Source organism: Taudactylus pleione, unplaced genomic scaffold (genome assembly GCF_031769625.1).
Source record: "Taudactylus pleione unplaced genomic scaffold, aTauple2 ptg000116l, whole genome shotgun sequence".
NCBI classification, from domain to species: Eukaryota; Metazoa; Chordata; class Amphibia; order Anura; family Myobatrachidae; genus Taudactylus; species Taudactylus pleione.
The window spans coordinates 18026838-18040439 of NW_028284518.1; the positions used below are offsets into that span (position 1 = coordinate 18026838).

Sequence of the window (13602 nt, forward strand, 5' to 3'; positions counted from 1 at the left end):
TTGATTTTTTTTCGCTACATGATAACCGGGCCTGTATATGTCTGAAATGTTACATACTCTGCACTGTATGATGCAGACTATAGCTTGTTAAGTACAAATTATGGCCTCTTCATGGGCTGGCGAAAAGAGGTGCAAGATGGAATTGTCCTGGGCCCTCCCGCCCACCCTCATGTTGTATATTAAACAGGTCATGCACAGTTTTTCAGCGACAGGTACTGCCACTTATGGCTGAAGTTATTGTTTTGTTTGGGTCCCCACAAAATAAGCTACCAAAGGGAAGCTAACATTGCTGGCAATTACCTCTACTTAGAAACTGGCTCTATAGAGGCAAGATGTCATTGCCATTATCATCCTCACCCTCATCAGTGTGTACCTCATCTTCACACAATATTAATTCATCCCCGCTGGAATTCACCATTACAGCCTGTAATTTACAGGTACCTCTGGACTTTGTTGCAATTGCCAGTAAAGGATTTATTGTGGAATTTGTAGTTTATTTTTATGAACATCATCTTTTCCACAGTAGCCTCCTATGTCTATCACCTACAAGGTTCCCGGCTGTGCTGAAAACTCGTTTTGAGTACACACTGGACGATAGGCAGCTTAACTAAAGCAATGCCAGTTTGTGCATCTTTTCCACAGTAGCCTCCTATGTCTATCACCTACAAGGTTCCCGGCTGTGCTGAAAACTCGTTTTGAGTACACACTGGACGATAGGCAGCTTAACTAAAGCAATGCCAGTTTGTGCAAGGGCCTCCAAATAGTTTTCTTTCTGTCAGTAGTCAAAAGGACTGTCTGACATGCCTATTTGGACGCTATCATTAAAATAATCCTCATTCATTCTTTGATATACACATGCAATCGGTCGATTGTTGCATACTGTGCATGCATATGCGTCACATTGCACGCGCGCTAACTAGCCACTGCAATTGTGACAGCTATTGCAGAGGATTTGCAGACCCATGGCAGAGCGATTTACAGAAAGTCCCATTTGTAGGTAGTGACAGAGAGGTGGTCAGGCGAAGCAGACGTGCCAGTGCGTTTCAACACCATTGCATGGGAATGTATAGATAAGCCACTGCGATACCAGTTGCCACCTGAGGTCTCGTAGTGTGCGCAGAAGTAAGGAATTTCACGAGTAAGGTCTGGGCGTATGGGTCCGCTGTTACTTGATGTTACCGATTGTTTCTCTATGTTGCCAAAGTATACGGATGTGAGTAAGGGGAAGTGGGCGTCCTTATTGCAGGCTGTGATCGCAATGTGAATACAAACATTTAAATATCATCGCTGAGATTAGCAACTGCGTTGCATGCATATAAGCAGAATGGTGATTCGTAGTTAATCAGGCCCAGAGACAGTTGTAACTAGAAATGAATGACATAGTCCGGTAAACAGCATTCACACAGTGGAACAAAAGCAGAAGTCACAGGAACAGAATGGAAGGCTCAGGACACAGGATAGACCGACGTTGGCAGCTTGCTGTGTCCACTGCGGGAACCTTTATACCTCTGGAGCAGTCGTGATTGGTGGATGCTTCTGGTAACAGAAGTCTCTCTCCCATTGGTGATTCAGTGGTCAGCTGACTACCTCCAATATGGCAGCGTCCAGGACACGAAGCCGGCGGGAGACTCCAGGCCCACCTGCTGAACCGCAGTGGGGCGAATGCAGCAGCCAGAGACCTCCGGCTCAACAGTGGCAGGTGGGGAGTTTGACTGGGGCGGTACACCTGTCAAACCGTAATGCAGGTGTCCTAAGGCGAGCTCAGGGAGGACAGAAACCTCCCGTGGAGCAGAAGGGCAACTGTATGAGAGACCGCGACAGAGGCAAGGACTGGTGAGTGCGGTGGCTGAAGGACATGGAACCTGATACATCCTTATCATCAACATCCTCATTAGTGCCGGTGTCAGCTACACAAATATCCTCCTCATCCTGTTGCACTTCCATCGTTGTATCCTCAATGTCTAGCTCAGCATCTTCTTCGGAAGAGGCCATGGCAGAGGAGTCTCTGAGGAGGCAGAGACCGGGATGGGTCCTCCGGGTCTGGGAGTCTACGCGGCAATGGCTGGGCGGCACACAGCAGCAGCTCTCAAGACAAGGAAATGCCCAAACTGCCTGGCCTGGGTCGAGCTACTCCTGCTCAGTCAGTCAGCAATCGTCTCTCTCACACTCAGAGAAACTCTGTCTGACTGGTCTGAAGCTGGCGGAGGAAGTGTAAGGATGGAGATGAGTACTTGTCACCCGGGGGGAGGGGAGGAGCGGAGTGGAGGAATACAGTGCGACGGAGGACAGTTTTTAAAAATATCACTAATTTACCAACTGTCCGCGGCTGCAGGGGGGCGGGTTGGCGGACCCCTAGAAGCTTTGGGCCCCTGGGCAACTGCCCAACAAGCCCAATGGAAGAGATGGCCCTGTATTTAATCCATCTCATGAAATCGTAGTCAGATTATGTTTTGTTACACAACATGCCTTCACCGGTATTAGTAAGATAAGGCTAACTTAGATCTTCCGTATTTGCATCAATGGAGTGTGGATGCGACGGAATAAGACTCCTAAATACGTTAATATGACTCGGAGTCTCTTTGTAACCACTTCTCACCTAGTTACAAAAGTATCACACTCCCTGATGGTTAGTCTACACTATAGTGTTGTAGTTGTTATTTAACAACCACACCTTATTAAGTATACTGCTTCAAAGCCCCTCAACCTCTCTCAGTATTCTTACATACTGGTAGAAAATATCATCTTGGGCCTTTTATGGTTCTAGTGTGCACTGGTGTCGTATACCGTACACAGTGATGATATATCACTATTAAGTTGTCTCAAACAAACATGTATAACTACTTGTGCTATAGTCTCATTTCATATTGTAATATAGTACATATAATCATTGTCTATATTGACTTTCACTGCTATTATTCGTAATATAAATCCATGTATAATAAGGAGTCACAAGTTGGCCTCAAAATTCTTGAGATATATCAGTACTCTATATCCTATGTCCCCCTCCATAAGGTGCTGATATTTTATTGATCACTGAGCATATTCAGGTTCATAAATAGTGCTCCGAAGTAATATCATGAACACAAAACATTGTACATAGCGTATATCTCGAGTCCCCCGGATCTCAGTGTAAATTCAATTTGTCATCACATGACTGTAAGATACAATGTTATATTGTATCTTGGTAGTGTTTATTCAACCACTGCTCTTTATTTCTGGAGCGATCTCCATGGATATTGACTTCCTCAAAGAGCGTTCATAATTTCTAATCTATGCACAATAAGTGGGATTCATAACATAACAATATAAAAACCTGAAACCTGCTAACAGCGTATGGCGCGTGTCCCACTGACGCGCATTTCACTATAACAGCTTAGTCATAGGATCAACCCGTCTGTCGGGTTGACAGGTCTTATATAACGCTTCCTGGCCAATCAGAACACTACTCAAGTTGATGGACATTATCTATAACCAATTACGTATGTGGATATGATCTTGCACCTGGTGATCTATATATACTAGAATGTTGAGTCTGTTTGTTAGAGAGATGTGATATGTGCGCTGTAAAGGTTACAGGTGTAGAATGGATAGATGAGTATACCATGTAAATAAGTATAAAAGGCAAAATATTTAATATCGACAATACAGAATGTGACAGGTATGGACAACATGTAACAATATAAAAAAAATAAGAATATTTGCAAACATTAGTATATAAAGTTCATTAAGTCACGATGTGTGGAACTCCTGAATTTTTTTCCACAAAAAAATATTTTTTTTTCACACACAACTGTGCCCACCGACTGCGACACACTGCACAGAGGCCCTGATTCAGACCTGTTTGCTCTAAGCCGCGTTTGCACGCTGCCACTAGGGGCCAGGTATGTAAATTCCGTGATCGCACTGTGTGGCTTAAGGACGCCCTCTATGTCTTAGAGAGCGACAGCTGTGAGCGTACGCAGGTGTATAAAGCCGTCCACCTTTCTCTCTTAGCAGATGTCATCTCCAGGTATTGCATGAATAATCGGTAACATCGAGAGCCATCGGAGCTGCTCGCAGCCCTTGAGGTAGCCCCTACCCCACCGCAAGCACTGCGATCAGTTCAGGCTAAAAAACAATGAAGTGACGTGTTCAATGACACTACTTAGCTAATCATGCACACCCATTAAACTCCGTTTTGAAGCTCAGACACGCCTGCGTTTGCACATCCACTCCCCGTTCACAAGCACCTTCCCCTGTCACCACCCACAAACGGCGCTATCTGTCACTCAAAGTTGCGTCCAGTCTGTGTACTATGAGCGCACAATTCCCAGCCGCAGTGACTGGCTTGCGCATGCATACTTTGAAGCATACACATGCGCAGATGTGCGATAATCGCCCCTAGCGAATGAGCGCAGCTTAGCGACCGGGTCTGAATCAGGCCCAGAGTGTATATGCTGTGGTCCTTGACTTACTGAATATTATATATCACAGACACAGTATCACAGCCACAGAAAAAGTATCATGGCCTAAAGTTTTTATCACAAAAAATATAAAAAATTTTAACAAAAAAAAAACGTGCCCACAACTGTGGCACACTGCACAGATAGTATAAGACAGTAGCCCTTGACCTACTGACCATTACTGACTGTTCTAAATATCACAGACACAGTATCATGGCCTGGGTTTTTATCACAAAAAAATATACAATTTTTTTTTTAACAAAAAAAAAAACGTGCCCACCGACTGCGACACACTGCACGTATAGTATTAGGCGGTGGCCCTTGACCTAGTGACCATTACTGACTGTTATAAATATCACAGACACAGTATCATGGTCTGCAGTTTTTCACAAGAAAATATATAATTTAAAAAAATAAAAATGTGCCCATCAACTGCGACACACTGCGCAGATAGTGTAAGGTGGTAGTCCTTGACCTACTGACCATTACTGACTGTTATATATCACAGACACAGTACCACAGTCTGAGGTTTTGTAACAAAACAAACTTTTTTTTTCAAACAAGTAATATTAGTGACTAGCATTTGCCTACAGCTATGCTCACGTGGATGTTTGTTATTGCTCAGCGGAACTAACTTTACAAAGACAGTAGTGGCATCTAATATTGTGATGTATATTTTATATTGTAGACACTGATCACAAAATGTCTTTGTAAACAATATTTGCAGTTTTTCCTTCAGGGATTAACACAAAAAGATGCTTGGGGCTAATAACTTGTGAGCAAGCCACTTATCCTACAGTAACACTGAAAGGTTGCAAGTAACATGCGCAGTGACTCTATGATATGTAGTATTTGACTTGGTGCGCCATCTACTGGATTGACATGTACACTGCACTTTCATGAGTCAAGATAAGCTGCCTGAGCTTAATATATTTGGATTTTCCTACAAAAAAGATCTCCAGCTACATCTATATATAAATGTATATAAATATATATATATATATATATATATATATATATACACACACATACACACATTTATGTATTTATATATGCATTCATATATATATAACTTTTTGTTTGAGTTGTGCAAATTATGTATATATATTGTGTGTGTGTGTATATATATATATATATATATATATATATATATGTCATTTTTTGTTTCCGTAGTTCACTAAAAGTCCCTAAACATATATTTGTGTTAAAAAAATAATATTTAAATACATCTAGTCATTTTTGGCTTGAGGAGTCTGCACACTGCATGCGCCGAGTGTCAAGGGTCTTTTTGTTCCTTTATTGCTCCTATCCCTGATGTCATATAGAGGTAATACATACCTCAGTTCTTTATAGGTGACTAAGCTATACAATATTGAAAACGCAATCCAAATTCATCCTGTAGTTTTTGCGTGATGCCGTACTGAACAGACAGGTAGCCAAAAATTCTGAATTTATATATTTTTGTCTCCATAGTTCATACAGTCCCAAAGAGTACATTTCTCCCCAAAAAAATATATGTACAGAGAGAAACCATTACAGCTTTATTATAAGTATAAATATAAAATTATGTCCCTGCACTATAACAATTTGATTTGCTGACTGCCTATCCAAAAAACTAGCTCGGCTCTATCAAAGACTCTGAGCCTGATTCAGACCCGGTCGCTAAGAGCTCAATGCATATGAATATTTGAAAGTGACGCTGCGGGGAGCGATCGCTCGCCAAGGCATAAGCACGCCCATCTTACCTGTACGAGCGTTCGCTTTGTGTATGCAGACTCCCCTTAGCGAATGCAGAGACGCCCACTGCCCCATGTCATCTCCTGGAATTTTGTGAAAACATTGGTACATCGACCACTATCGCATATGAACGCAGTGCTTGTGGTAGCTTTTTTCTACCGCAAGCATTGCGAGGAAAACAGTAAAAAATGGCTGGTGACATGTACTATGACGCTGCCTGTTAATTATGTACTCCTCTAAAATGGCATTGAAACACTCAGGCACGCCTGCGTTCGCATCTCCACTCCCCCGTTTTTACTGGACTGCCCCTGTTACCAACCACAAACGGCCTCTCCTGTCACTCACTCTGCTGGGCTGACTTTGCTGTACGAGCGAGGGATCTGCGAACGCACTGTGTAGTTTGCGTACACGCACTGTGATGTATACGCAGATTAGCAACCATCGGCACCGCCGCTGTTGTAGTCCAGAGGTTAGAGCCAGGAACTTGCACAGCAACATTGATAGATCTATTCCATGGCAAAGGATTTCTGAAATGAGGATGGTAATTATTGTAGCACTGGCCAAGCGTAAGCTGCAAAATTTTAGCTTTTTTGTCTGAACTTCTGTAGCAAATGAAAAAAAGCAGGGACAACTGTAGCATCTCTGATAGGGGGTTGACAAATGCTTGAATAAATGGGGGAAACTAGCTGTGCAGAGCCAGGCTGCAATGAGCCAGTTGGCATTTCCTCCCTGCCTTAAGAAACTACCAAATAACTCATTGCAGCCCGAGCTCTACATAGCATGTGTGGCGCATATGGCTCCTCTACTCGTGGAGCACATCTCTGAGGTCATCATATAATAAATGTGATACAGGGGCACACATTATGATATGTGGATGTTTCTCATTTTATAGGGAATATTCCTTTACCATCCACCAAGTGATTAAGGGCCTGATTCATTACAGATCGCAGCTGCGATTACACATGTAGACCCAGTGTGAAAATATGCTAATGTTTACAATCGCAATGCTGTCACAGCCTAACATAAAGACACCCACTTCCCCTTACATCTGTAATACCTAGTGTGATAGAAACACTGGTAAAGTGCTAAATGGCATATATGTGAGTCCAAGATTTTTTACCTATGTATTTTAAATCCCCAGGAGATGTCTGACTGCTTGATTAGAGTTTGGACTTTTAAGTAAAAGCTGGATAATGGGTCCTGGGGGTGTGGATGTGAGAGAGAAGGGAGGACTCCATCCACAAGGCCAGTTAAGGTATTGAGGACTTCAGCCTGAGAGCAGGCTAATTAGTGACTGCAGCTGTGAGATGCTCATATAAGCTGTGTCAGGATTTGGCTCAGTGTCTCATACCTGGGAGAGCAGGCAGTCAGGCTTGTTCAGAGACACTGTGATATACTACTTGTAAGTACTGTGCATATGCCTATGTTTGTGGTGAGAGCAGTAGTCCCTACCACATTGAGAGAGAGAATGTATTGTTTAGTTAGTGCCCAGACGGGCTAGGACTTATTTTTATGTTTTCCATTTTTATACTGCAGAATAAAAACTAGCTGCGGCTAGCTTGCACAAAAACCCTGGTGTGCTGTTTTCTGGCTGCTGTGTGTTTAGAAGGTGTCCATCTATCCCAGGAGAAGGACCTCCCACCCCAATCATATTACAGTAGAAAAACAGCGAAACCTTCGAGTAACATCGTAGCCTCATGCACAGTTTCACATGGTCAGACCTTTTTCAGAAATTGCTATCCTCATAGCACACAGTGGGAGCTCAAGCTGCATATACCATCACAGTGTCTAATTTATGCTAACAAGCCTGCGTTTCGCCGACCACCCCCCCGGCACCACCCCCAAATGGTTATTTCCTGTCAATCACTCTGCAATGGGTCTGTGATCGCAGTGAGACCATCCCGCACTACAATGCATGCGCAGTACGCATCAATCGGCCGTCTGCGAGTTATCGCAGTTGGGATCCATGATGAAACAGGCCCTAAGCCAACTATAATTACATACTTTTCAGGATATGGCGCAGATTCAATTAGTTTTGGAACTCCGCAGCTGCGAGGAAAAAATCTTGTTTCTCAGTATTGAGATTCAGTTTTGACATTAAAATTATATGAATATATTCAAAGTAATCATTCAAAATAATAAATCAAATAATAATTCTGTGATGTCAAATGTTAAATCACTTTACCTGAAATATGACTAAATCAGCTTCATTAACTTTTTTCTGTTCCTTAAGAATGTCCTCACATAAACAACCTTTCTTAAAAGCTTCCATTGTTTCTGTTCCGTAACTGAAGTGCTGTGGATTACAAAGGTCCCCTGTCATGCAAAACAAGAGTAACGTTTTTACAAGTATCTGTAATACAAAGCCACTTTAACTTGTAAACTGCAGTCAATTAATCTAATAAACTATGAACACAATTGTTTCTCATGTGCACCTTTCCCAGAGTCTTGCTTTAAAGCCATACGTCTATTCTCATGAGTAACCACCTGCAGGATTTCTCTCTGTCCTGGCATAGTTGTTTCCTCTGGACTGACATAGTTGTTGACAACCCAAACTACAAAACTCTAAAGAAAGGGGAGTTTTATTTGCTGGAGTTATTCATAATTTTCAGATTCTAGATATTACTTTTATATGTAGACATTACAATTCCTTTACATATGGACTCCACAATAATTCTAAAATCCAAGTACTACACATGTTGTTGTGCTATAAAAAGGCATATTTCCTCAGGGTCAGGTTTATAATGTAAATATATTTATGTTTGTTTCCCAATAGGCCAGCTTCTTTAGAAGGTATTTAGAGATAAATGCCTATGTACCTGCATTTTTACTCTGTGTGTGTGTATCACTTCTCTTCAACTGGCTCATTTACTTGTCCACTACTGCCGAATTGTCTCCCATATTTCCTGCAACAGCAGCCTTCAAAGAATAAACCTCTATTGTAGCTTGAACAAGACCTGATGACAACCAAGTACCAGTGAGCAGAATACTCTCTGAGTAAAAGTTCGCTGCTAAATGTGAAGACCATAACTACAGTAACCTGGTTCTAAATATTAATTCTAGGATGTTGGTGTTTGACATCACAATCACTCACCAAACTAACTAGCATTTAAAAAAGGACAGGGCTGATTGATATTTCTGAATAGTGTAAGTATATTGTAAAATGTTAATACAGTGTATTAATGAAACATTGACTGTGACATTGAAAGATAATTGTTTCATACACTTTTTATATTATTTCAGATTTAAAAAATATTTAAAAAAATTAATGAAAAAAAAATAAAATTCTAAAGCAATAGTTACACCTTAATAATCTGGTACACTTACTCTGAATTTATGAGTAACATACTTTTTAAGATTAATCAGTGTCCTTTTAAATTTTGAGTTTAAACATGCTGGGAAGCAGCCTGCGCTTAGTAAATAAGCCCCACACACTGAGGAACCTTCCTTTTGCCAACTTAGCGCACAAAAACTCCTACATGAAAGAAACTATTTTTGATTTATTGGTCTATAAAACCTTCATCCATTCTTCAGTAGTTTACTAAGCATGCTACATGGACCAGTAAGCCTCTTTTCTTCAGTGTTGCAGAACAGCTATAAGTTCTAAGCCTCTCACTTTTTGCTAACCTATACTTTTTCTTTTAACCTCTATCAGTTTATAGCTTACCCTTGTACCATTTCAGGTTATTTGCTGGACCTGAACTGCTTAAATTTTAATAAAAAACTGAAAAAATTGGGGTTTTTGACAAGTGAGCATCCCTACCCATTTTAAAAAAGTTGACTCCAATGGTAAAGGGTTGGCAATATACCCTTGCATTAAATAAATGTATAGTTTGAGGATGAAGTCGATATGCATATGGAATATCTTGATGGGAGGATTGGGAATAGATGCTAAACTTATAAAGGTTACTAGAAAAACTCTTAAAAAAATAGAAAGAATCTCCAAAAGTTTATTACAGTATAATAGAGAATAATGTCTCATTAAGAGGCTGTGATCATTCTATGTTATACTGTAATAAACATCATTAAGTTTGGGATGTTGTTGAGTCTGAGACAATCTCCAAACATGTTATTCCCGACTGCATAAAAATCCTCAATCAAAAAGAGCATTTAGTGATAGTCTTCTCTTTTTAAGCATATTAGGACCAAGAATGTTTCTTTGCATCATTTTAAGGTTTGACTTCCCCATGGAGATTGATAAATGTGATCACATTTACAATGATCCCCTCTTACTTAGCCCTGCTTTAATGACCATCAAGTAAATCTAATCAAGCTTTCTCCCCTTCATGTTATTCAAGAATACCTATTAATTCACTATCTCTATTGTCTAAACATTATCTAATCTTCCATGCTTTAAACCCTTAAATCACACCAACCGCATTTGCCTGAAGCATATGAGATTATTTATTTTTTACTTGACCTCTGGCATATGTTCCACATGTCGGCAATTATGGGTCTATTTCAGAGTTTGGAGCAAAGCAAAGTAAAGCAAGTAATCCATAGTAGATGGAGCAGGTTTATCACTCTAGGGAAAATGATGGGCGATTTCTGTGCATATCTGAGCAGGTTAATTGGCTCCTGATAATAAAAAAATAACCCTAGTGTGTTTGTGTGTGGTAGGGGATATAGATTTTAAGCTCCTCTGGGGCAGGGATTGATATGAATAAGCAGATATTCTCTGTTAATCATGCACTGTATAAATAATTGGTAATAAATAACATAGCCATCATTCCATCCAGTAGACTAGAAGGAGAGTGTAGAGGTGACATTGTATGCAGCAGTGTGGGCACAAACATGATAGCGGAAAAAGGAGCAGGTGAAAGCACTGCTGTGTAAGAAAAGGGTAGGGAAGACTCTAGGCCAGAGGTTCCCAAAGTCCGCCATTTAAGTCCACGTTTCAGGGATATCCATGCTTGAGCACAGGTGACTTAATTTGTACCTCAATCCATTTGATTTAACCATCTGGACTCAAGCTTGGATATCCCTAAAACGTGGACTGTAATGGCGGACTTTGGGAACCTCTGCTCTAGGCCATTGAAAAAGGTGGGGTTAGAGAAATTTCAATAAGTCTGTGGTGCATAATGGGGTAGTGTACAGCCATGACAGATTGCTGTAGAGAAACAGAAGTGAACTATAAGTTGGAAAAAAGTGAGGACTCACTCAGTTATACTGTATGTCCTGGGATGAAGCCTGCAGGGGACAAATGCAGGGGCAGACTAAATGTTTCCTAGGCAGTGTCTTGAACTTCGGCGAATCAGGGGGAATTGCACTGGTATGAGAGAGAGCAGGAGTGACATTTGCATCGAAATGGGCTCTGGGACATCGATGTTCTTCCCTCCATGGTATCCTAAGATGGCATAGATAGCATTGTAAAGATTAAAGGAGTTCTGCCAACAAAGCTAAAAGGCTTTATGTGTGGAGTGTCCTGCAAGCTGATAATTGCAGACGCATAACTATCCTGCTCTGTCCGGTTGAACCTCGTGGCCTGGAGCATAACCAGAGGCAGCGTTGGAAAGGTTGATACTGTGAGCTTAGACTTGCAGACTTGTCTCGAGAGTGGATATCGACAGTTAAAAGTCTCAATCGGCTGTTGCGCAACACAGTGGAACCACTACTATTGGTCAGATATTGCATCAGCACACTACTGATGCCCTACAGGACTTGCTGTGATCTACAAGGGGTGAGTTTTCTCTCAGCCACTTTGGCAATTGAAAGTATTATACATGCAGGTGACATTGCTTCTGACTTCACATCAAAAACCAATGCAGCAGGTGTTGCGTTAGCGCTATGATAAGTTCTATGATAATGCCATGGATTCTGTATGATATTTACCTGTGATGTCATTTCTAGTTGCAGCTGCATTAAATGTCATGGCATATAGATCAGAGACAGTAACACTGCACCCCAGCTTACTCAGGACGTCAACTGCAATTTTTTTTAATGATCCATTCATTGACTTGGGTTCCTGGTGGGCATACACAATCAGAACCTTTCTGCCTATAAAAAACAAGACAATTTATACAAAAATAGCAGTACATTATATACATAGATACAAATTATGCTGTTCAATAACTATTTTAGTATTTAAATTAACAGTTATATTTAACGTTTTTATTTCACATACGGTAATTGTTTCATTAAGTTTAGCAAGTACTTCATTTCCCACAGATGGTTCCCATTTAGGAGGTTTAAATCCTGAGATGATGGCATATATGGTAGTATAAGAGGGATATATGATGGAGTAATACAGATACATGATGGGACTGTAATATTATGGAGTTATGTGGCTTGTCAAAGTCAGATTTATATTAGATACAAAATTAATGTCTTATATCCAAAAATCTTATGCAATAACTAGCCTAGTATTACATATTTCAAATGTAATATATAATTATAGTTTAGCTAGTAAACCCCAAGGAGATATAAAATCAATGTTTGCTGGCCCAGGTTATAACAAACAACAATGGTGTCATAAAATGTGCAATTTCTATTCACCAACATTCCCTGTGTTTGTGGTACAAATAATCTGACCCTAACTGGACAATGGATGAACTAGTGTATGATGACCCCAGGACTTAAGTATACGTATTGCCTACACACACACCTGTGTATACGAGTGGCCAGTCCATTGTATTATGAGATAAGCAGGGAAACTTGTTTACTAACCATGGTCAAACAAGTAAGAGAAATGCATCTACTATATGTGTATTGAAATACATATATATATTTTTCTATATATATATATAAATATATATATATATATATATATATAGTGATTTTTAAATAGCAATTAGAGATATATTAGATTTTTTGCAAGTAATATACCAGCTAGCTGCAGTACCAGGGTCTTCCCTTGAGGCCGTGAGAGATTGGTTAACTTAGATATATCCAAATGCATTTTGAGACATTTTGTGTAAATCTAATCTTTCCTTTATCTTACCCTTTAGAAATTTCAGTATATGTATATAGGAAGAAGTAGACATATATATTACATGTCCAATGTATTATTATATAGCCCAATTTTTATGGTTCACAAAATACATTATAGTTCAGGGATAAAATCATATATTAATATCTTGTCTGGGGTCAAAATGTGCAGAATTATTCTAGCAATAATCCAGTGTTCGCAAATAGATTATCACACATTGTGGCAAACAGATATTAGCAATGCCGGATTTATGTTTAAATATAGCTTAAAACAATAGGTTGATTTGAATTAATTATTGGAGGGAATCCAGTGGTGAATTCCGGTAACAACACCCTGAGCCTAGGCATCACCCACTGCTTGAATCAGCCAATGACCCCCAGTGAACTGGAAACATCTCGCCTCTGGACAAATGTAAGGAGACACAACTTGTCATTAGGTACACCCATATTTTAACTAGGGGTGTGCACCGGCCACTTTTCGTGTTTTGTGTTTTGG

The 13602-nt window shown here is 40.3% G+C and overlaps 1 protein-coding gene across 1 annotated transcript in view; it reads right to left on the reverse strand.

Moving 5' to 3' along the window:
• NQO2 (N-ribosyldihydronicotinamide:quinone dehydrogenase 2) overlaps window positions 1-13077 on the reverse strand; it is a 29820-nt gene extending 16743 nt beyond the window's left edge. Inside the window, exons 1-3 of the mRNA XM_088471746.1 lie at window positions 13005-13077; window positions 12012-12176; window positions 8365-8495 (exon numbers count right to left, since the gene is read on the reverse strand). Of these exons, the coding sequence (XP_088327872.1) occupies window positions 8365-8495; window positions 12012-12176; window positions 13005-13077 (369 nt within the window). The remainder of the gene's footprint in view (window positions 1-8364; window positions 8496-12011; window positions 12177-13004) is intronic.
• Between the last annotated feature and the right edge of the window lie 525 nt (window positions 13078-13602).